This window comes from Geotrypetes seraphini, chromosome 3 (assembly GCF_902459505.1).
Source record: "Geotrypetes seraphini chromosome 3, aGeoSer1.1, whole genome shotgun sequence".
NCBI classification, from domain to species: Eukaryota; Metazoa; Chordata; class Amphibia; order Gymnophiona; family Dermophiidae; genus Geotrypetes; species Geotrypetes seraphini.
The window spans coordinates 339,126,471-339,151,814 of NC_047086.1; the positions used below are offsets into that span (position 1 = coordinate 339,126,471).

The following is a 25,344-nucleotide window of genomic DNA, read 5'->3' on the forward strand; positions in this document are numbered from 1 at the left end:
GTATGATAGTAATGAAAGGTGAGGAAATTGTAGGGGAGGCAGGGAGGAGAGGGGATCGGGGAGGAGGCCCTTTTTATTTTTTGACCTAGGCCCTAACATGTGTAACACTGGTTTGACTCTTGCTGTTTAACTGGTGGGGACAGAACTGACCAAATTCTGCAGTCGGAAACAATATCCTTGAGCCACCGACAACTAAGCATGAGTGGGTTGCTGGTATTGGTGTATTAGGGATGTTGCTGCTGCCTGCCAAGCTTGGTAAAAGGAATTTTTGGCCATCTTCAGAGAAAGTCTTCATCTGACAGAGCTTGAGGATCCTCATTAGCTAACCCCCTCATTTATAAAGCTGTGCTAGTGTTTTTAGCATTGGCCGCTGTGGTAACAGCACCGACACTCATAGAATTCCTATGAGCATCCAAGCTGTTACTGCCGTGGCTGGTGCTAAAAACGCTAGCGTGGCTTTGTAAAGGAGGGGATAAATTATTTATATTTTGAGGTGGAGATAGGGAGTAGCAGAGAAAACCTTCGGCACACCCACTTTGAGCTCAGGTCCACCCAAAATTGGCTGTCTGGCTACAACACTGTGTCTATGCGGCCATTCTGAGAATACACCCACACATACTTTGTCCCTGCTTTTTTGCCGGGGTGGGGGGTCCACTCTGGGTGCACACCCTAAGGGGGTGTACAGTTGGCCCCCCAGATCCGGAACCACCCTCCCCATTCTGCCGCTGCTGCTTTCCTTAACCAGCAGCAGCGGCAGTAAACTTTAAATAGAGTCATCGTGGGACCTTTCTGTATTCCCCCTCCGATGTCACTTCCTTGTATTGGAGCAGAGTCGGCAGCTGCGGGGAGATACAGCAAGGTCCCATGATGACTACGGGAGGTAAGGTGATGTAAGCTTCCCTCCCTCCTTTCGACTCCCTTGCTGTCCTATCTCCCGCCGTAGCCTGTAGCGAATTAAACCCATGCTCCGGGGCACTAACACTGTGTGTGCTGGATTTTCAAGGTGCCAATAAATAAAGGTCTTTCCTTTATCAAAATTGTGCTAGCAGTTCCCTCCGAAAACAGCAATCTGAGCCTCTTGAGCTGATAAGTGCATATTCAACGACCAATTTCACAGACAACTTGATTTATTTTTGCTGCTGTATTTGCTATCTTTTTTTAATCTAATCTAACTAGGGCAGATCACATGGAATCTAGAGTAGCCCCAGCAGGGAAAAACTTAGGATGAAGATTCCACTGGATTCACTCTTGTGGATGTTCCTCCACCATTCTTCCCAATTACGAGTACTGCCAATGAAACAGTGGCTGATTATCCCTGTACTTCAACCCACCCACAAACCTGCTGATTATATTCCTGTACAGTTTCTCTTACTGCTGAAAGCTATAACTATTTGCTGGGAGCCTTCGATACGCCGCTTCCATTGTTTCTTCATTCAGCACCAGCATCACCACTCCATACTCTTTGCACAGTAGCTGCTCATCCCACGGAAAGGCTGTTTGAAACATGGGATCCAAACTGGTGGACTGCTCCTCTGCCATCTCCTGCAGTGGTCACCTCACCCATAGCCATAGATAGGGTTACCAGACGTCTGGATTTCCCTGGACATGTTCTCCTTTTCGAGGTCTGGACAGCTTTTCAAAACCCAGGACTTTGTCCGGGCTTTTAAAAGCTTCCCATCAAAATTGCATCGGGAAGGAGCATCTGCGCATGCGTGGACGCAACGCGGTGATGTCAAGCACATGCTTGGGTGTCGACTGGGGGCAGGGCTGGGGGTGGAATGGGGCATGACACAGGTGGAAGTGGGCAGGCCTGTGGTCATGGGTCCGGATTTTCCTTCAGGAAAATCTGGTAACCCTAGTCATAGATATGAGCCTATCAAAACATAATATAACAGCAGCCATACTGGGTCAGACCAATGGTCCACTAGCCCACTTTCCTGTTTCCAACAGTGGCCAATCCAGGTCACAGCAGAAACCCAAATAGTATGAATGTATAGGAGGAGGGGTGTTGCTGGGTTATGTAAGGAACATTGAAGAGTTTGGCAGGGTGGGAGATAAGAGGAGGGGTTGGGAAAGGTGGGGCCTAGGGAAAGGGAATGCCTCAGCTTCTTATATAGTACTAGTGTTAAAGCCCGTTACATTAACGGGTGTTAGAAAGCAGCCCCCTTTCCCTCTCCCCCTCCAGTTCCTCCCTGACTGTCTCTCTGTGGCCCCCTTCTGTCTCCCCTCCCCCAAGCAAAGCTGTCTGCCTCCCAACACACCCCTCCCCCAAAGCAGCCTCCTTTCCCTCTCCGCCTCCAGTTCCTCCCTGACTATCTCTCTGTGGCCCCCCCTTCTGTCTTTCCGCCCGCCGTGTCGGGCAGAGCAAATCAGGGCAGTAGCAGGCCGCGAAGCAGCATATTTAGAGTGCTGCGGCCCCTGCTGGAGTCAGGACGTTTGTCGGGACCGCGGGGCGGGAAGAGAAGAGGAGCAGCAGCAAGGGACTAAGGGAGCCGAAGCTAGGGTTGGATGGGAGGCTGAACGGGGGTTCGGGTGTGCCGGGGAGAGGAGCGAAGACGCCGCTGCCGACCTTTAGTTCTGACCGAAGTTAGTTTTAAGTTGTAAGCCGCGGTAGCGGCTTCTCATGATTCCTGCCTGCGTCGGAAGCCTTGCCGCCGCCACCGCTTACAACTTAAAACTAATTTCGGACAAAACATTACTTTGGGTTCCGCGATCGGGTCCTGTTTGGTCTGCCATTGCTTGGAGGAGCTGAAGAACAGGGAGTCCCGTGTACAGATTCTCTGCCGGCCAGAGAGAGAGATTCGCGCGCATGCGCACTCCTACCTGCGGTGCCCTACATCTCATGGAAAATGGACGCACGCAGGTGGGAGTGCGCATGCGCGGCTTAGGGTTTTATTATATTAGATACCAACATCTTGAGGGGTTCCACAGGGAGGTATTGCAGGAGAGTGATATATCAGCTACATGTGCGAGTGGGACATAAACTTGTAAGAAAGGAATTGGCTGATTTGAATTCACTCACCTCTTAAGCACAAAAAATAGCTTACTACTCATATTCTGAAAAAGGATGGAGCACATGTGGCTTTCTTATAGAAGACTCATCTAACCACTAACTAGAGAACAAAAGAAAATAGCTACAGCCTGGGTTGGGGAACTAGTTTGTTCGTCCTATAATGGTAGGCAGAGAGGTGTGGTCATATTAATGCATAAAATACATAAGATTACGTAACCGGGATGTTTGATTTGTTGTTCCTAATTTAGTTTTTCTGGGCCTGTGTGCCTATTTCCTATGCAGTCTTTGTCTATCATAGGTGCTCAGCCAATGAGAGATGGCTACTTGTAAATTGAGTCTGCATCTTGTTTTCATTTTTTTCAAGCAATACTAGAGCTACTAGGTTGACCTTTGGTGAATGTTGATTTTCCTGTGAGGAAGCTCAGACCTCCTGGCACCAGAATCTACTAGAGACTTAGGGAAGTCAATGGAAAAGAATGAAAATGAAGGAGGGGGTCTATGCTTGAAGGATGTTCCTGATGGCCACAGTGAACATCCCCCCAAAGCATTACGCTCCTGCCTTGTCTACCAAAATTATCTTTGGTACTCTCCTGCCTCTGATCTTTCATCTCAAAGGGAAAGGCATTCTTTTTATTCCTGCCAGCCTGCCTCTATGTTCTGAAGTTTTAAGTATCAGCCTCCTATACCCTAATGGAAAGGCAAACTCAGGCACTTGTTTTTGGAATAAGGATTCAGGAGTTCTTGGGACCAGAACCAGAACTAACAAAAGTCGCTGCCTGGCATTGTGTGGTGATATGGGGGAACCACTGCACCTCATAGAAATCCAAGTGGACAAGGAGATTTAATGAAGCGGTACATTAGCATCCAGGCTATGACCCTGTACCAGCTAAGGGACTGGTTACACCTCAGACAGAGGGGGTTTCAATTTCTGTAACAGTAATTGAAGCTAAATACAGGGAGCAGACCATTCGCATCTGACTATTGAGAGTTATCATCAAGCTGATTGTGTTTTCCATCAAGGTATTATATTATTGAACTGTAACGTCTGTAACTGAAGGAACAGTATCTAATATCTACTAACAGTATTATTGTTCTATGCTGGAGAGGAGAGCCGATGTAAACAGTTGGCCGTATGTACTGGATGGTTATGGTGCTATGCTTCATCAACGAACACAGTAACATAGTAAATGAAGTTCATCCAGTGCTCAACAGTCACATTCATTATCGAGGCAACGTTGAACCAACAATCTAGTTTACTCATTTTACTTGCTAATTTCCCCTATACGATGTCTTCCTCTCGCCCTGAGAGAGTGATATGAATGTGGTATAAAATACGCATACTTGCTCTTCATCTGTCTTGCTGCCGTAGAAGTTCATCTGGCATCAGCTACACTGCCCCACTGCTGGAGTCGCTGTCAAAGCAGAAGTTGTTTTTTGGTTCAAGTTAACATCTGGTATCAGTGATGTAGCGAGGGTGGATGAGCCTCTACCCCACCCTTTCTCCGACCTCCCGCTCCTTCCTGCCCCCCCTGCTGCGCGTGCTCCCCCCTTCCCTTCCTCCGAACCTCTTTAATTTTTCCAGTGCGAGCAGCATCACGAACTTGCTGACCTCATCATGTCGGCTCTTCCTCTGACGCCACTTCCTAGGTGCGGGACCCAGAAGTGACGTCAGAGAGAGCCGACACCAACGTGGGCAGCAAGCTCGTGACACTGCTTACGCCGGGAAAATTAAAGAGGTATGAGGGAAGGGGAGCACGGCAGGGGGAGGAGTCAGGAAGGAAGATGGGTGTCGGTGCCCCCCACCAAGATGGCACCCGAGGCGGATTTCTCCCCACTTACTATGTCTGGTAGAATAGTAAGTCTGATGCTGTGCTTGCTGGGCCTGACAGGACTTTCCTGATCCTGGTCCCAACAAATAAAATTCTTTATCTCCCCTTTGTTCCACCATCCCGGTCAGTGACTAAGCAGCCACCTAGCCCACTTATCACAAACAAGGGGCTACACTTACAGTGACATTGGACATCCAGGGCTGATATGAGTTTTTATTAAGTAGGGTGCAAGGAAGGAGAGTGGCCTTATATATGCTCCCAACATTTACAACTACTCCTTCTTTTCAGAGATTCTGGCCAAAATAACTGCCTTAGACGACTACCCTATCAACTCCCTTGTGGATTGTGGACCATCACATGAAGGAGCACCCTCAGATATAAACAATGATATGAATTTCTTAATGAGGGAAGTGGAACTAAAAGATGTATGGCACACTTTGTATCCAGAGGTTTGAGATTATACCTTTTATTCCAATGTGCATCTCTCATATTCGAAAATTGATTCCATTCTGCTACTGGAGTATTTATTTTGTAGATCACACAGAGGTTGCCATATTAGATCAGGGTATACTGCCTTCGCTCTAACTAGCTTTAATCGCATCCCCTGCAAGTTCTGAAGGCGCGAAGGCAGTGTTGGACAGACTCGTTTTGAGTGTTTAAAGAGTTGAATTTTGTGGGTTTTCTGAGGAAGCAATTGCGAAACGCGTCGGAACCCAGAGCGTGATACTTACCTTCAACCATTTTAGATAAGACTCGTGTGCAGTTTTTTGAACATGTATTCTTTAAAAATATTGACTTTTTTCTACAAACAGTGAGATGATTAGACAATAAAACCAGACATTAATACACTTTGGCTTGTCCCATGGTCTTAAATTAAGTAATTTCTGAGCATTGAAAAACTAAATGATACTAGTGCAATTTATCAGCATTGAATATGAAATAATAGCCACTTCTTTTCATTGCTTCTTATTATATATGGGCACAAAAGAATGCCATATTGATATGCTTGCAGATGACAAGATGCTGTTTGTGTGAGGGGCTCAACACACGATAGCAACCTTGATTGATCTTATTCAGAAATTTGGGTTGTTTTTGCTGCTCTGTAAACATTTTGGGAAGTCTGAATCCCTGGAAGTATCTCCAACTTGCATGTCTTTGATGGGACAGAACTTCCCTTTACGTTGGTCAGAGAATGGAATTGCATGTCTAAGGATACATTTAAGTACAAAATATGGGAGAATGTCTCAGAAAAACGATGTGGATAAATTACTTGATATCAAGCAACTGTGCCATAAATGGAGAGACCTCTCAATGTCATTACTGGCAGGGTAGCTTTGGTAAAAATGGTTTTACTTACTGAATAATTATACACATTACAGATGCATATAATTATGTACAGTAAAGAGGAGGCTCTGTATAGAAGCATTATTAGCACTTTTATTTAAAAGGTGAAGAAATCCAGAATAGGCTTTGGTAAACTAACACAGAATAGGAGAAAGGGAAGTCTTGAGTTACAGGATCTCTGGAAGTACAATGTAGCTGTTTTAATGGATTCATAAATTACACTAAGGACAACACAAATTTTCACCACAATGGGCTTTCCAAAACTGGACAAACACTACCAGAAGTCCAACAGGACACAAACCCACAAAAGCAAAGCAGACAAGGAAAACAGTGGGAACAGACAATGGGCAATCCATAGGAGCCAGCAGGATAAATCAAAGCTTGTTTATTTCAGTCCAAGATATACAGTAAAGTAGACCCACTTTACTGTATATCTTGGACTGAAATAAACAAGCATTGTTTTATCCTGCTGGCTCCCGTGGATTTTCCAAAACTGGACCAGCCCATATGACTCTGGTCTTTGCAGCAGATGGAATGATGGGGAAAGGGCTTGAAGGGAACACCAACTTTTTTTTTATCTGATTAAAGGAGGCTGTGGGGTGGTAGAGGGGAGTTACAGTGGGATGTTGTAATTGGGCTTTCCTTCCAATAATTAATAACCCAGAATTTAAACCTGGCATTTGGCAGCCACACATATAGATTTGGAAGTTGCAGGAAGGTGCTATTTGGGTTATTTGGAGAATTGGGGGGGGGGGGGGGTTACTATTTTCCTTTCCTTTTGAGTAGATTAAACTCTCATTTTGAATCCATAATTCCCATTTTTATTTATACTTGCAAATCAGACACTATGTCCAAGGAAAACAAAGACTTGAAAGCAAAGTTGCTTTCTCAAGATTGAATAAACATTTTTTTTTACAAATTCCACTAGATCTGAATAAATTGTTGATAAGCAAGGAAGGTAAAGCAAGCTGCTCCCTTTCTTAAGCATTTAGCTGAGGCATGGGTTATGGATGTAGGGAGAAGTTAGTTAGGCAAACTGACATGATATTTTGATTCCAACATTTAAGATCTTTATGAATGGGGAATTCAGGAAACTCAGTTTAAAATTTTACATAAGGCCTATGTACCTTGCCAAATGGGCATGATATGATATATGGAAGGATAACTGTATGAGGTGCAAAACTTTTAAAGGGATGTTTGTCCATATGTTAATAGAGTATCATAAATTAACAGATTATTGGCACTAGGTGCTGAGAAAGATCCAACAACTGGTCACATTTCAGTGGCAGTGGACCTACAGGCTATTACTTTTCAGTTTTGTTACAGGCTTGGAAAGGGGTGGGGGTGGGGAGATAAAGCAGAAAAACTGCAGATTTGTATTAATGGCCATTTTCCAGGCCAAAAAAGAGATCTTGTGTCAACGGATTAAGGAGAAGCCTTTAGCACCCAGGAATTGGCAAGACCATTTGCTTGAGTCTGCAACATAGGAGTTGAAAAGAATTAAAGACCCAGGCCTGAATGCTCTAAAATTGACATTAAAATCCTGTGGGTCGCTGAGGGGCCAGTAAATAGTCCAAGTTAAAAGCGGTACTAGATGTTCAAACAATTTTGCATGCAAATGCGTTTTTTGGAGGTCTGCTGTAATCCCATCCGATAAGTCTTTACAGAAAGCGACTGACACATGCACAGAGCCAGCAGGGGAAACCCTGCAGAGCTAAGCGGTAGGAGAAGCCCTGAAGCAGCCTCCTGCCAAGAGGAAGGGTTTAAAAAAAAAAAAAAAAAAAGTGCACACATGAGTGTGCATTACACATGTACAACATCTGTGCCCATTAAAAAAAAAAGTTGTGCCAGGACCCCCCCCCCCCCCCCCCCCGATAATGGCCCATACCTCGAATTAAAAATAAAAATTGGAACTTCCTCCTGCCTCGGCCACCTGGACCCCCATACTCCCGAACTCCCCCATCTTTAAATTGAAGATAAGCAGGAGGGATGCCCACTCCCTCCTCACATGAACCCCTGGCAAACCCCCTACCTTTAAATGGAAGACTGGCAGGAGGGATGCCGACTCCCTCCTGCCGTTGGGGCCCCCCATGAACCCCCAAAACCCTACCCCGAACCTCTGACACTCCCCACAACCCTGTACCTTTTTGATGAAAATTTGGAGGGAGGAATGCCTACTCCTTCCTGCTGGCAGGCTCATCTCTTCAAAATGATGGGCCTTCCCCTTCCTAGTGCATGCTGGCAGAAGAGGTACCAGTGCTCTCTTGTGCTTCTTACAATTATTACAAGCAGTAAGAAGGATGGGAAGAAGCAGGGATGGTGTCATGACTGAGCTCTGCAGGTAATTGCGGAGGGGGGGGGGGGTGCTAAGAGGTAGCGAGGTATAGAGCTACAGTGGGAATATATGCTATCTTCAATTCTCTCTCCCTAAGGAATACCCAGAATACTTAAGTACTGGTGCCTTAATTTCTCGGAGAAAAAGCACCCAGAAAACAAAGTGGGGGGGGGGGGGGGGGTAATCCTACACAATACAGATAGAGGAAAGGGCTGAGAACAGACCCATCTGTGACCTTATTTATCAAGAATCTGAAATTCTTTAGGTAAATGGATCTCTAAAATATTTTTACACTATAAAATATGTTTTATTTGTTTTAAACAAGTCTGAGACTTGTTTCATGAATGCCTGTAAGGTAAATCACAATATTTTTTTTTAAACTAGAGATAACCAAATATTTTTCTTTATAACTGAAGGACTACTGAGTAAAGTAAATTTTATGATGTATTTGAAAACAGAAAAATAAAGACATCTCCTGTCTTTGACTAGGTATAATTCCTAATAGCTACATTGAAAAAGTTAAGTCTACTATTTTGGCAATTTAATTTCCAAGTGAAAAAAATAGGACTTCATAGCATGCCTTTGATCTGTGTAGCATTTCTCTGTCTTTCTTGTCATAACATGAATCCCTCTTGGTGAATGGGATTGATTTAAAGGTTAAAATATATTCATCTTGCTGGGCCCTAGTGTAATTTGTTGGAATCTGGCCTTGGGAAATTTTCTGACATTCACTACACGCTTTTTCAGTGGATAGTCATCACATAATATACATATATATATATGTTGCTGAGGTTTTACTTTCTGGTCATCATTAATCATAGCCTTTCTTAGCAGGTTGGCTTTGTGTCTTGGTCAGCTGATGTTTATATTTGAAGGCTACAAAGTGTAATCCATTGAACAGATTTGCAGTACAAAAGGCAAGGAAGTCATTTGTATTCTTGGATATGAAGGAGAGAGTTTAAGAGGGGAAGGGAAAGGTAGAAAAGAAAAAGGACGGAGGGAAATGACTTAGATAAAAACTAAAACACATAAAATTAATATAAATAACATTTAGTAATTATGAGAACATAAATATGCAATATACTACAGAGAAACAAATCCTGCCAAATAAATAAAACTAAAAAACAGGCACTGGAAACCTCCAACCTTAAGGGACAATAACAGAAGGAATACTAGCACTCTCAGCGTTTGCTAATTAATGCTCAAGATGGTGTAACATAAGGGCACCCAAAGAACTGATTTGTTCAGGACTAGAGCCAGGCTCAGGTATATCCTGGCAGGCCCGGCTCTGTGAATAACTTAGTCCACACCATTTGTCTACTTGAACCAAAACAAAACATTACAAAACAATTAATGAAGAAAAAAGACTGATGTAAACAAACTGACCAGCAATATGCTTGTATTAAATGGAGGTCTTGTCTTTACTTCATTAATATTCTGGTAATTGACTTGCTATAATAGCTCCCATCATTTTGGAAAGCAGGGGGATACTCGCAACTGGTCATTCTCTTGGATCATGCACAGTGGCGAAGAGAGGATAGGAGGTACCTGGGGTGGTTCCCCCCCACTTCATGCCCTCCTCTTTGCCCCCTCCCCTTCTCACCCCTGTATCTTGCAGCTTCTCCAGTTTGCAGCTCGTGCCGGCATTGGCTTTTCCTCTGATGTCACTTCCTGGCCCCCTTAACCCGGAAGTGATTTCAGAGGGAGCCAGGCTGGCATGATCTGCAAACTGGAGAAGCTGGTCATGCTGGTGAAGATTTAAAGAGGTACAGGGGTGGGACGGGAAGGGAAAAGAGGAGGACACAAGCGGGGAGGGGGGATCCACCCCAGGTGCCTCCCACCTTCTCTACGCCACTGTGCATGATCCAAGAGAATGACCTACCAAGAAATGATGGGGCGTGTGTGACATAGTGGGTTAGAGATAGCGCCAGAGTAGTTGCTTGCGTTGTTGACGATTCAAAGAGGTGGGGGGGGGGGGGGCAGAAAAGGGAGGGTGTGAGCGTGGCATGGGGGGGAAAAGAGGTGCTGGTGCCCTCACAAAGATGGCACCCAGGGGGGTCTGCTCCCTCCTGCCCCCCTTACTACAACAGTGATCGTGCACATCAAGGTAGATAAACATGCCACTTCCGTAATAAAAGGGTATCATAAGGGTACTGAGCACTGAAATTTATTGAGATCATGCCCGTCTTACTCATGACTTATTCATGTCATAATTTACAAGTCTATTGTACTTAAGTCTTGAGCTGCCACAATAGGTCAAGGCAGCCATTTTGTGAAGGCAGCACAAGAGGCAGCAGCAAGTGGGCTTTGCTTCTGCCCCCATCACCCCCACTGGACAAACAATGGATATCAGGTAGTCCCAGGTTGGTTCTCCATAGTAATTTCAACATCTAAATAATGAATGCGTTTGTTTGAAAAAGACACAGTGAACTGAATGTTGATGTTGCATGTGTTAAGCCACGTGACGAATGATGACAGTGAATTTTCAGATCCCTTCCATAGGCAGATCTTGATAAAATCATTTTTCAAACGAACGCATCCATTATTTAGATGTTGAAATTACCATGGAGAACCAACTTTTTACTACAAGAACACATGAGAAGCCTTTAGCTAAGAATACTTTTCTTGAATACTCGAGCTGTCACCCGAGACATTTAAAAAACAGCCTTCCGTTCTCACAAATGTTGAGATTAGAAACATAGAAACATAGAAATTGACGGCAGAAAAGGGCCACAGCCCATCGAGTCTGCCCATACCAATGACCCACTCCCTGACTTCTACTCCCCTATAGATCCCACGTGAATATCCCATTTCCTCTTGAAATCCAACACGCTGCTGGCCTCAATCACCTGCTGAGGCAGCTCGTTCCAATGATCGACCACCCTTTCAGTGAAGAAATACTTCCTAGCATCACCTTGAAACTTCCCTCCCCTGATTTTCAGCGAGTGCGTCGGAATTGTACACTCAATTCCGATTTTAAGATACAGGCAAATCATTTAAGCAAGAAACTCAAAGCCAGAGGCTATCCATCTCAAATAATTAAAAATGCTTATAAAAGAGCAAAATATAATAACAGAGAGCTCTTACTTAAAGATCAAGAAAAAATCTGCTCTGTTTCAGAAGATCCGGTTGTTACATGTGTGTTGAAACATTCGACTTCCAGCTCTGAAATAACCAGAATCATTCGCAAACACTGGGGTATTATACAATCTCTTCCAGCTTTCAAAGACAACAGATTGTGATTTGCTTTTTCACAGGGAAAGAATCTAAAAGAGTTTTTCAACATAAATGCTGCCCCACGACCCAATATGTCTCTGTTTCCCATTGGGCACTATAGGTGTGGACATTGTCCTTTTTGTGATTTTTCTTTTCAAACTAAAGAATTTATAAATCCAGTTAGTAAAATCACATATAAATTCAAACATTTTAGCACTTGTCAATCTGATCACGTTATTTACGTTATCATGTGCCCGTGTCCAATGATTTATGTTGGCATGACCACGAGACCCTTTAGAACCCGTCTTGCTGAACATAAATCAAACATCAAAAGAATGCAAGTTAAACAACCTCTGGTACAGCATTGTATAGATGCATCCCATACATTTAATACTCTTAAAGGTTGCATCATAGATACAGTAAGCAAAAATGACAGGGAGGGAGATCGTACCTCTGTGTTAAAACATCGTGAGACCTATTGGATTTTTACATTACAATCACTTCAACCCAAAGGTCTCAATGACAAGATAGACTGGTCTGTTTACTATTAGTTTTTATTCTGAGTTTGTCCTGCTTTTTAATAGTGACTGAAGAAAGAAAAAAAAATTTTTGTATGTCTCCTTTAGTGTCACGTCATCACGTTTGTTACGTTTTTTTACGTATTTTACGTATTGCACATAGAGATACGTCGTTTGCCGACAGTCTTTTGATTGGGGTATTTAAATGGCTCAGCGTCTTTTGAAACTGACGTCATTTCTTGAGCAATTTTTCAGTAAGGAATTAGTTTGCTGTTTTGTTAAAAATACTGCATTGAAATATTCTCATCCAGCTTATGCTCATTGAATTTTGTCTTAATTTTGTTCTTTCTTAGGCACTGCGTATGCTTTTCCCCTGACGAAGCCATCGCAGGTGAAACAGTGGCCCCGTTGGGTTTGAGTGCAGTGCCGTCTCATATTTAAGATAAGTGCTTTTTCTTAAAAGTCATGCACTATTCTTTGCATCATTGGATGTTTTCTTAAACTTTTCTAAAAATATTTAAAATATTTAAAAAGAATTAAAATATTTAAAAATAATTAAAAAATATTAAACGATAGTTCTTCTTTACTACATGCCATAGGCCAATGATTGAGATTTTGACCGAACCTTTTTATTCAACATTGTTTGCTTGAATAATCGGTCTCTGAGGCTTGGCATGCATCTGTTGAATAATCAGATACAAGTATTTACCTTAGGAGTGAATTTGTTGTTCTAAAGTATTTTGACACTTTTATAGTACTTGTTTTTTTGGTTTAACCGAGTCAAATACATGCCATTTACCCTCCGAGTAGATCTTCAAGATAGCTGGGTAAAGAAACATGAAGCGGCGCTTTTGGTCAGCCAGCTTTGAGCACAATGGGTAGAAGGCCTTTCATTTATCAGTGAGCGCTGCCGAATAATCCTGCCCATTCCTAATTGGCACCGAGTCGTAGAGTGAAGAGTCCCTCTTTAAACGAAACTCCCGCAGAATTTCCACCTTGTGCCTCTAATTATGCAGTTTACCAATTACCACCCTGGGCCTCTGATTCTTCCCCGGGCGGGGTCCCACCCGGTGCACCTGTTCAAAACATGCCGGGCCCAAGGCAGCAGGCATAGGTAGCTCACTCGCAAGCCAGGACTCCAGAACGGAGAGAAGAACTGCGTCGGCGATGGATTCCGGGAAACCAAAGAAACGTAAGTTCCCCCGCCGAGACCTGTTTTCAAGGTCTTCCAATTTATCCTGCTGTTGGCGAAGCTGTACTTGCAAGGAGGTAACTGTTGTCTCCATCGCATGGGCCTCATCCTCCACCGATGAGACGCGCTCTTCCAACGCGGTAACCCTCGTGGAGTGATCTTCCAGTAAGGCTTCCAACTTTGTAAGTTGCGCCGACAAGTGCTCCATACTCGGGCTTTCGCTTGGGAAATGAGATGTTTTAACTCCGATAGAGTCTCCGCAGTGAACTGTGTGAGCATTGGAGGACTCCACCATCTTGTCCTCACCCGACTTGTTTTTCTCTTTGTCTTTTTTCGCCGATTTGGACGACATAGCAAGCTGAGTTTTGGCCAGATATCTGTCCATATAGTATCACGCCGCTAGAGAACAAAATCGCCAAAAATGAAGCACTGTAAATCCCGCTTAAAATCAATATGAGGGACAGGGTTCAGGAGCTGGCAAGACTAGATGCTCACCGGCTCACAGCATCACGTGATCTCCTGTGTGCTGATTTTTAAAGTGCCATTTATAGAATCCCCTCCACTAAATGCTAAGTAGCTTATATCTATGGGCTTCTAGCATTTAACATGCACTAATTCCATTAGAACATGCTAGGCTTTAATAAAAGGACCCCTAAATGAATTATCTTTTGTCCAGCTAGCTATTTTTAGGATTGGTACAATTTGACAAAACTGTTTACTTCCTTCTAGGCAAAAATATTTTAAAGAAATGTAGAATACACATGAATACTAGTGTATTTAGGATTTTATAAACCCAGTTTTATGTGATATCTTTCAATTCAATTTTTGAAGCTTGTGCATTAGTGCAACTGAAGTTGTTATTATTCAGGTCAGATAATGATGTTGTATAAGCTTATCTACAAAATATTCCTTTTTCTTCAGCCTGAAGTCAATTCAAGCAAACAAATAACCCTCTAAAACTATGACAAGGTGGTTATACATAGCACATATTGATTAAACAAGTAACAGTATTAATTCTTACCAACTCCAGTAGTTATTGATTCTGCATCTATTTCGTTAGCTTTTCTCTTTGCCACTTCAGCCAGTGCCAATTCACTCTTATCTAGTGCAATGTAATGGATGTCCTTTGGAAATAAAGAAAAATAAAAGATTAATCTAAAACGAATCTTAGACAATAACAAAGGGAATTTGAAATAAAGAGACCCTTTTATTGCTGAGATCTCAGAACAGAGACAGAATTGATGAATCCACTGTTACATTTTAATATTCCCAACTTTACTCTCTTTCAGTCTAAATTAATCATTTTATGTGTTTACCTTATCTCAGCTATTGCAATCAAATGCATCATTTCCAAAGGTATGTGTATAATTCTTGCAAGCTATGTCACTATGTTTATGTCAGAGGTACAAACTTTTGAACAATCACCGATATTTTATGAATACTTGCTTTCGCTTCACTTATATGTATACCTCTAAGTATTACTATTGCGCAAATGGATATACTTAGATATCAAGCATAAAGATAACATAACATTATTTTTCTATACCGCCTCAATCAAAAGAATTCTAGGCAGTTTCCACAAAAGAGAAAAACTGGAAAATCAGTGAAATAAAAAATTGTAAAAAAAAATGAATACAGCTTGTTGTATAAAAGACATTAAAAATTTAAAATTGATAGGATAAGATTAGTTATGTTTATAAAGATAAAAGCGCAGATTAAGAAATGAATTTATCAAATAATATTGTCTTAATTTCTTTTCTAAAAGCGCCATAGGACAACATGGCTCCGCTAATATAGTTACCCAACCAGGACTGTTGTTTGCTTGCTTGGAAAGCAAGCATCCTATCTAAATAAGACCTGAGTTTAGAGCCTAAAATCTTCGGGTAAGCAAATAGGTTGCAGTTCCTGGTAATCCGCACAGGGTTATATAACACAAAATGAGATAGCAGGTATGTGGGTGCCAATCCCCAAACTGACTTGAAACAGAGGCATGAGAATTTAAACATTACTCGTGCCTCCACTGTCAACCAGTGCAGTGATCGGTAATAAGGGCTGATATGATACTTTTCTTTAGTCCGAATATCAGACGAACAGCCGTGTTCTGCACTATTCTTAATTTTTTCACAACTTTCTTCGGTGCGCCCAAGAAGACAATATTACAATAGTCCAATATGGATAATACCAATGCCTGCACCAACAGTCTAAAAGCTAAAAAATCAAAATAGTTTTTGATACTCTTTAACTTCCATAATATAAAAAAGCACTTTTTCACCACCAAATTTGTGTGCTCTACCAAAGTTAAATGGGTGTTTAAGGTGACTCCCAATATTTTTATAGATTTTAAAATTGGATAGTCATGATATACATTGATGGATAGTATAGGGCAGTGTATCGCAAACCGTGTGCCCCCAAGATTCCAGGTGTGCTGCGAGACGCTGGGGAAGAGAGGTGCCAGTGCTGGCTGACTGCTTACAGGATGTGCCTCTCGCGGTGAGAGGCACATCCTGTAGGTAGTCAGCCGGTGCCAGCGCGTCTTCTTATCTCCACATGTTTTCCCTTCTAGCACCCCCCACCCCCCCCCCCCCCCCCACTGGTGGCTCAGGGTCCCATCTGGAGGGCCGTTGCGTATGTGTAGCCGGTGACATGATGACATCACACATGCACGTGATGTCATCGCACCAATGTCTGTGAACTTCCTGATGCTTCGAGGAGCGGCCACCATGTTTAGTGTGCTGCGGCTTGGCAAAGTTTGCACGACACTGATATGCTTATAGAGCTTTTTCTACATGTAAAACAAATTTGAAAAGTGGAAAATGGCTGTTATTGGGATTTTTTAAAATTTAGCTCATGTCTTTTTCAGTTGTAGCTCAAGGTGAATTAAATTCAGGTACAGTAGGTATTTTCCTGTCCCCTGAGGGCTTATGATCTAAGTTGATATCTGAGGCAGTGGAGAGTTAATTGACTTGCTGACCTGCAGTGGGACAGAACTGGGCTTGCCTAGCTCTCAGCTTACTGCTCTAACAATTAGGATGAGGGAGGAGGGTTAATTTAAAGGCAAAAAGTAAGTGCACTGAAAGATTGCACCTACCTTGATTTTGTTTTTTTGCTGTTAGGTAGAAATAAGGTAGTCCATGTTTGGCTTGTAGATATTCTGTGATGGGGTGAGGATTTAGTAGGAGGAGGGTGATAGTGGGTGGGGGATAAAAGAAGGCATATTAATACAGTTCATGATTTATAATGTATGCATAAGTAGGGTTACGGCAGTTTGTCTGGGTTTTAACATAGAAACATAGCAACATGATGGCAGATAAAGGCCAAATGGTCCATCCAGTCTGCCCATCCGCAGTAACTATTATCTTTTCCTTTCTCTAAGAGATCCCACGTGCCTATCTCTGTCTCCACCACCTCTTCCGGGAGATTGTTTCACGCATCTACCACACTTTCTATAAAAAAATATTTCCTTAGATTACTCCTGAGCTTATCAGTTCTTAACTTCATCCTATGCCCTCTCATTCCAGCGCTTCCTTTCAAATGAAAGAGACTGAATTCATGTGCATTTACATCATGTAGGTATTTAAACGTCTCTATCATATCTCCCCTCTCCTGCCTTTCCTCCAAAGTATACAGATTGAGATCTTTAAGTCTGTCTCCATATGCCTTATGATGAAGTCCACATACCATTTTAGTAGCCTTCCTCTGGACCAACTCCATCCTTTTTATGGCTTTTTGATGGTGCAGCCTCCAAAATTGTACACTATATTCTAAATGAGGTCATATACAAAGGCATCATTACCTCCTTTTTCCTACTGGCCATACCTCTCCCTATGTTCCCATAGCATCCTTTTAGCTTTCATCATCACCTTTTCAACCTGTTTGGCCACCTTAAGATTATCACATACAAACATAACCAAGTCCCACTCTTCTGTCGTGCACATAAGTTCTTCACCCCCTAAACTGTACTGTTCCCTTGGGTTTTTGCAGCCCAAATGCATGACCTTGCATTTCTTAACATTAAATTTTAGTTGCCAAATTTCAGACCATTCTTCAAGCTTCGCCAGGTCTTTCTTCATGTTATTCACACCATCCGGTGTGTCTATTGCAGATTTTGGTATCATCCGCAAAGAGGCAAATCTTACCTGACAGCCCTTCAGCAATATCATTTATAAAAATGTTAAAAATAACAGAACCTTGAGGCACACCACTGGTAACATACCTTTCTTCAGAGTGATCTCCACTGATCACTAGCCTCTATCGCCAGTTCTTGACCCAGCCCATCACTTTGGGACCCATCCCAAGGGCACTCAGTTTATTTATTAGATGTCTGTGTGGAACACTGTCAAAGGCTTTACTAAAATCTAAATACACCACATCTAGCATACTCCCTCTATCCAATTCTCTGGTCACCCAGTCAAAGAAATTGATCAGATTTGTCTGACAAGACCTACCTCTAGTGAATCCTTGTTGTCTCCAGTCCTGTAACCCAAAGGATTCCAGATAGAAACATAAAAACATAGAAATAGATGGCAGATAAGGGCCACAGCCCATCTAGTCTGCCCACCCCAATGACCCTCCCCTACCTTTCTCTGTGAATAGATCCCACGTGTCTATCCCATTTGGCCATTCTCTGTTTTGGAAAGCCCTGAACTCCGGCCACGTCTGGAGGGTGTTCAACAAGCATGTACAGATGACATCATATGCATCCGCGCATGTTGGAGGCTCTCCAGATGTGGCCTGGAGGTCAGGAAAAAAGAGACATGCTTTTTGGGGATGGGCCTGCAGGGGCTGGAGGTAGAACAAGGTGGGGCTGGGGGCAGATGTGGCAGGGCAATGTGTTTGGGGTTTTCTGTTGGCAAATATGGTAACCCTATATTTAAACGCAACAAGAAAGTTGACCCTGATTCCTCCACAAAAAGAAACACAACCAAAAGCAAAAATTGTGAAGAGTTGATTTTCACGATGAAGGCTTTATTAGAACAAATAAATAATCCACATAAAAATGTCTATGGTCTGAACCACTGAAAAAATCAGCGTAGAAGTTTTGTTGCTTTTATTTAATCCACAAGTTTGCTTATAGGACCGATAGGGACCCCTGAGGAAGACAATAGTGTAGAAACACGGACCGTTTTGGGTCCATATGTTTCCAGTGGTTCAGGCCCTAGACATATTTATGTGGATTATTTATTTGTTCTAATAAAGCCTTCATCTTGGACATCAACTATTCACAATTTTTGCTTTTAACCCTATATTTAAGCAACCTACACCTAAGTGATCCCAGGGGCACTGCTTGGATGGAGTTGTAGTAGTGGTAGTAATAATAGAAGTAATAGCAATGTAGGGAGCTGAGAGCCTGGTGAACTTTTAGTTCCCACCACAGCTCCTTGTGACTTTGGGCAAGTCAACTACCCTCCATAGCCCCAGGTAAAAAAACATAGATTGTGAGCCCATCATGGACAGAGGACTTATCTGCATAGAATGTGCATAGCGCTGTGCATGTCTAGTAGCGCTATAGAAATGTTTAATACTGTGTTTCCCCAAAAATAAGACAGGGTATTATATTAACTCATGCTCCAAAAAACGCACTAAGGCTTATTTTCGGGGAAACACTTGCCATGTTTAGAAGCCAGGATACCTTTTTTTGTCTCTCTCTATTTTTTTAAGTGAGACCAGACTAAAGGTTCCCTCTCAGAGACCCCCCCCCCCAAAATAAAGAAAAAAAAGGACCTGTGCCCAGTAGGAGACATGAGGGGGAAGAGAATGTGCCGAGTTCCCTCCCCTAGGCAGGGCTCTCCAAACTCCCATGCAATGTCATGCCAAGCATCCAGAGATGGCAGGAACATCAACCAAATTAGGGTCTGAAGCCAGAGGCAGGTACGAACTGTGGCAACAACTGTGCTGAAAGCTGACCAAGTCTCCTTCATACAGGCCCAATGCACTCTCACTAACGTTATCCCGAACTGGGACCCTATCGGCTAACCCTGTGGCAAGAGCATCAGATTGGTTCACCAGATTGGTTCCAGATTGGTTGCTGGAAGGGCCCCAAACCTGATTTTAACTACTGGTACCTCAGAGGAGCTAAAGAGCAGTGGCAGGGCTCTGAACGGGCTGCAGCAGGGGGAAGGCCGTGAAGCAGTCTGTTCAGAGGACTGTGGCAGCTGCTGTTTTGGAGGCTTCAGAGGTATGTAAGGCTCACGGTGGGAGGGTTGGTGGGGTTCCGGTGCACAAAGGGATGGGAGGGAGGGATCTTAACTAGGGCTTATTTTTGGGATAGGGCTTATATTAGGACCTACCCTGAAAATCATGCTAGAGCTTATTTTCGGGGTAGGTCTTATTATATGTCAAACTGATTGAAGGACTTGTGGCTCAATACCTCACCAACTACCTATTTGACCATAATATACTTCACTCCTCTCAATCAGGATTTAGATCTCACCACAGCACGGAAACACTACTAGCAACACTACTAGACATAGCCCGACAACACCTCAGTAAAGGACACAGGATCCTAATTATCCAACTAGATCTTTCCGCCGCCTTCGATCTAGTCGATCACACCATATTAGTCCAGATACTTGATGCAATCGGGATCTCAGGGGTGGTTTACAATTGGTTCCAAGGATTCCTCAAAACAAGAACGTACAGAGTTAAGACAAACAACACGAAATCTAACCCATGGTCAAATCCATGCGGAGTCCCGCAGGGGTCACCACTATCGCCCATTCTATTCAATCTCTTCATCTCCTCCCTCGGCACCACTTTAGACAACCTAAATGTAACATCATTCAGCTACGCAGATGACATAACTATTCTCCTCCCCTTTGAAATCCAAGACCACACCTCAACAGGACACCTGGAAATAATTCTGGATGAAGTAGAAAAATGGATGACAAACCACAAACTGAAACTAAACTCGGACAAAACCAAATTCCTAATGCTTGAAACGGACAAAAACCCATCCATAACAGACCTAGAAATTAAAGCAACCAAATACCCAATCCAGACCTCACTCAGAATCTTGGGAGTGCAGATAGACAGATGCTGCACTATGCAGACCCAAATCAACAAAACTACCCAAAAAGCATTCTTCACAATGCGCAACTTAAGAAAAATAAGGAAATTCTTTGACAAAGAACACTACAGGATAATTGTACAATCCCTGGTACTAGGTCTCGTGGACTACTGCAATATCCTTTATCTACCATGCCCCACAAACATGATCAAAAAACTTCAAACTGTTCAGAACACAGCCCTTAGACTAATCTACTCACTCGGAAAATTTGACCACATCACCAATGCCTACCTAGACTCACACTGGCTACCGATTCAATTCAAACTATACTGTCTACTCTTCAAAGTAATTAACGGTACTGCACCCACCTACCTAAATGACCGCCTAAACCGTAACCTTCCAACCAGAACAAGAAGAAAACTGACATCATTCACATACCCACCACTCAAGGGTACTCACCGCAAAAAGCTTTATGATAGCCTCCTGGCAACACATGCTGCAAAACTCGAACCGTCCATCACCAGATTGTTAACCACAACATCAGACCTCAAGACATTCCGTAAAGAAATCAAAACACTGCTGTTCAAAAAGCATATACAATCTACCTAACCTCCCTCACCCCATCCCCCAAGAAACCAAAACACTGCCGTCCAAAACATCTTCCGATGTTATTAAGTCTTTACTATCATTCTGTTATTAAGTCTCTATCCTCAAACTGTATTCTCTATTGTCATGTACCATCCTGGAAATGTCCAGTTCTCTTCTTATGTAATCCGCTTTGAACCGCAAGGTACAAGCGGAATAAAAATCACTAATGTAATGTAATGTAATGTAGAGTTGCAATGTATGTGCATTTATGTGAATTTCTGTGCTATTGGGAGATATTGTAGAAGCATATTTTATAAAGGCACATAAGTGCCTATGTTGCCTTCATACCATGTTGGTCAAAATGCAGTCAAAACATAAAGTAAATTATCAGATATGAAGTATTTTAAACCACCTGAACAAACAAAATTATAACTTAATAAAATGGATTGTCATAACTGTTGGCAAACTAGGGGGATTTTCCTTGAAAAAGCTCCAGCGAACCATAGGTCTGTGTTGGAACAAGAACCCCCTAGCCGTACCTTCATATAACATGAGTATATCTAAGATTTATAATTAAGTAAATAAAGGGAAAGAATAAGGGCTCCTTTTACGAAGGTGCGCTAGCGTTTTTAGCGCACGCACCGGATTAGCGCCCCCTATAGTGGGGTTCGGGGGTGGTCGGGGGGGGTTGCGTCGAGGGCAGGAGGGCCCGGATCCCTCCTGCCCGTATTTTAGTGGAGAGTGGAGGGTGGGGGTTAGGGGGTGTCGCCGGGCCAGGAGGGCTTTGGCTCCCTCCTGGCCCCATTGGACTCGGCGGGAGGGGGGGGGGGGTTGGGGATCGCGGGGCAACAGGGCTTGGGCTCCCTCTTGCCCCGATGCTGTCGGGGGTTCAGGGTGCCGCGGGCCAGGAGGGCTTGGGCTCCCTCCTGCCCAGATCATTGTAGGGGGGGATTCTGTACCCGGTGTTGTTTCTGACAGACACCAGTTATAGAATCCAGCTTTTAGGCGAAGGACTGGCTCCTCCTAAAAGCCCTTGTTTTGGGCGTTTGGGACTTAGGCTTTTTGTAGGTTGATTATATGATGTAAGTTTAGACGTAGTGGTGGTCTGGGCGTTTAAACAGCTGAACGTTGAGGAAGGCCATTATCAAAAAAAAACCTCCTTTTGGATGTTTTCCCTGCTTCTACTTTCAACGTTTAAGATCTTAGGCCAAAAGGGGACTTAGACGTTTGTTTTGATTATGCCCCACCACGTTTTCTGTATATCTACTTTTATGCACATATACGCTAGGGAAATATTATTATTTCAATAATTTTTATTGGTTTTAACAAAATATATAGAACCATCCAGCAATGCAGCATTCATAACAACAACTTAGTCCCCAACCTCCCCCCATCCCTCCCCATGAATCCACATGACAATCCTGCAAATGAAAAACAACAGACCTGGCAACAAGGTTAGACATTCAAAATTCTGCTGCGAGCTTGAGGCGTGAGATCAGTCCAAAAGGGATCCCACAACGCACAAAAACGGCGCCTGGAGGGAGAGTCAATATCAGCAATTCTGTGACGTTCCAAGGCTGCTTCAGAAATCAGAAGCGAACATCAATGTTGCACCGACGGAGCATCTGGGGATAGCCAGAGAAGTAATATAGCTTTTTGCCCAGCAACATAACTCGGTCCACAAAAACTGTCATTCCCCGAGGTTTTGGTGCAACAATCTTGTATTGTCCAAACAAAGCTGCTGGTGTGGAAGTTCAACTTCGAGACCAGAGGTTCGAGACATATCTACCCAAAGCCATCCAAAATAGCATAACTCTCAGACAGGACCAAAATTGATGACCCAGGAAGGCATAAGGGATGGAACAATTGATACAACAATGAGACTGACTAATATGCATCCGATATGCTCATGTAGAAGGAATATATAGGCGAAGTAAGAACTTATGTTGAAGTTCCCAATGGGTAATATCAAACATCAATTTAAGAGCCTTCTTCAAAGCTCTAATAATATGTTGCTCCAAAAGCATACACTGTGGCCCTGATTCTCCAAAAGTGCGTCCCGATTTTAGGCAGCTGTAGATGTCCTACAGCTGTCTAATCAGCCAATCGGGATGCACGTTTTTAAAAAAAAAAATGCTCCCCAGGCAGGCCTGAAGGCGCCTCCGGGAGCCTAGGGAGACCCGCAAGATACCTAAGCTCGCCTACAGGCCTTAGGCGAACTTAGGGGGCCCTATGCGTCTCCCTAGTAGAGGAAGAGACGCTTAAAATGTAGGCCAGCAAAATGCTGGTCTACATTGTAAGTAGACGCGGCAGCTATACTGATCGCGGCAAGGGATCTCCCTGCTGCAATAAAGTATAGCGGCCGCGGCCGCCTGTCCCATCACCAACAGGAGGATGCCTAACTCCTCCTGTTGGAACCCCGAATCCTGGAACCCCCTCCCCCCCAAACTCGTAATCGCCAACAGGAGGATGCCCAACTCCTCCTGTCGGAACCCCGGAACCCCCTCCCCCCCAAACTCGTAATCGCCGACAGGAGGATGCCCAACTCCTCCTGCCGGAAAGCCCAACGAACCCCCGCCCCAACTAATCTCCCTCCCCCAACTAACCTTTCAATGTTGGTCAGCTGGACGGGTCTTGCTGCCGTCCAGCCGACGGGTCTGCCTCGTGGAAATGAGATGGCACGCCCCTTCCCTGCCATCCCCGCTAAATCTAAGGCCTGATTGGCCCAGGCTGTAGAAGCCTGGACCAATCAGGCCTTAGGCATAGCGGGTCCGCCCATCCCCACTAATCCTAAGGCCTGATTGGCCAAGGTGCCTAGCCTGGGCCAATCAGGCCTTAGATTTAGCGGGGATGGGCCGGGAAGGGGCGTGCCGTCTCATTTCCACGAGGCAGACCCGTCGGCTGGACGGCAGCAAGACCCGTCCAGCTGACCAACATTGAAAGGTTAGTTGGGGAAGGGTGATTAGTTGGGGTGGGGGGTCGTTGGGCTTTCCGGCAGGAGGAGTTGGGCATCCTCCTGTCGGCGATTACGAGTTTGGGGGGGAGGGGGTTCCGAGGTTCCGACAGGAGGAGTTGGGCATCCTCCTGTCGGCGATTACGAGTTTGGGGGGGAGGGGGCTCGGGGTTCCGACAGGAGGAGTTAGGCATTCTCCTGTCGGTGATGGGACAGGCGGCCGCAACAACCGCGGCCGCTATACATATTGCAGCAAGGAGATCCCTTGCATCCCGATTGCATCCCGATTGGCTGATTAGACAGCTGTAGGACGTCTACAGCTGCCTAAAATCGGGACGCACTTTTGGAGAATCAGGGCCTGTAAGTCTGTAGCCCAAAGTTTCGCTATAAGCATAAAGTTGTGTGTGTAGTAAAGGCTGCAACATAAGCAATATCAGCAACTCATTTGTTAGTATTGCAGCGGAAAGTGAAACGACACAAAAATCCATACGAAAAAGGAGATTATCGCTGAAAAATAGCTGGAAAGCGATGACCACAAATGCTCGCAGTCTAAGCAACAAAGTTCATGATCTGCAAGCCCTGATATTAGAGGCAGATCTAGATATTGTTGCTATCACAGAGACATGGTTCAGTGAATCACATGGATGGGATGCAAACATACCGGGATATAATCTTTTTAGGAAGGACAGAGATGGTCATAAAGGTGGAGGAGTAGCTCTCTATGTAAAGATCAATATCCAAGCGACCGAAATGCAAGGGACCTGGGGAGAGGAAGAAGCGATATGGATTGCTCTGAAAAGAGAAGATGGAACTTCTATCTACGTGGGTGTAGTCTACAGACCTCCGACTCAATCGCAGCAAATTGATAAGGATCTGATTGTGGATATCCAAAAGTTTGGAAGGAAAGAGGAGGTTCTGCTGTTGGGAGATTTCAACCTGCCGGATGCGGACTGGAATGTTCCGTCTGCGGAATCAGAAAGAAGTAGGGAGATTGTGGATGCCTTTCAAGAGGCTCTGCTCAGACAAATGGTGACGGAACCCACAAGGGAAAAAGCGATATTGGATCTGGTCCTCACAAATGGAGAGAGTATCTCTAATATTCGAGTGGGTGCTCACCTGGGTAGTAGCGATCATCAAACGGTTTGGTTTGATATAACGGCTAAAGTGGAGAGCGGCCACACGATACTTAAAGTCCTAGATTTCAAACGTACGGACTTTAATGCAATGGGAAAGTACCTGAAGAAAGAGCTGTTAGGATGGGAGGACATAAGAGAAGTGGAAAGACAGTGGTCTAAGCTGAAAGGAGCGATAAAAATGGCTACGGACCTTTATGTGAAGAAAATCAATAAA

General features: G+C 43.9%; 1 protein-coding gene across 3 annotated transcripts in view; it reads right to left on the minus strand.

The window, feature by feature from the left end:
- The window catches only part of WDPCP (WD repeat containing planar cell polarity effector), a 483,012-nt gene that overhangs the window by 96,666 nt on the left and 361,002 nt on the right, over window positions 1-25,344 (minus strand). For all 3 annotated transcript variants that reach the window (XM_033938784.1, XM_033938782.1, XM_033938783.1), the window contains one exon: window positions 14,469-14,571. In XM_033938784.1, the coding sequence (XP_033794675.1) occupies window positions 14,469-14,571 (103 nt within the window). The remainder of the gene's footprint in view (window positions 1-14,468; window positions 14,572-25,344) is intronic.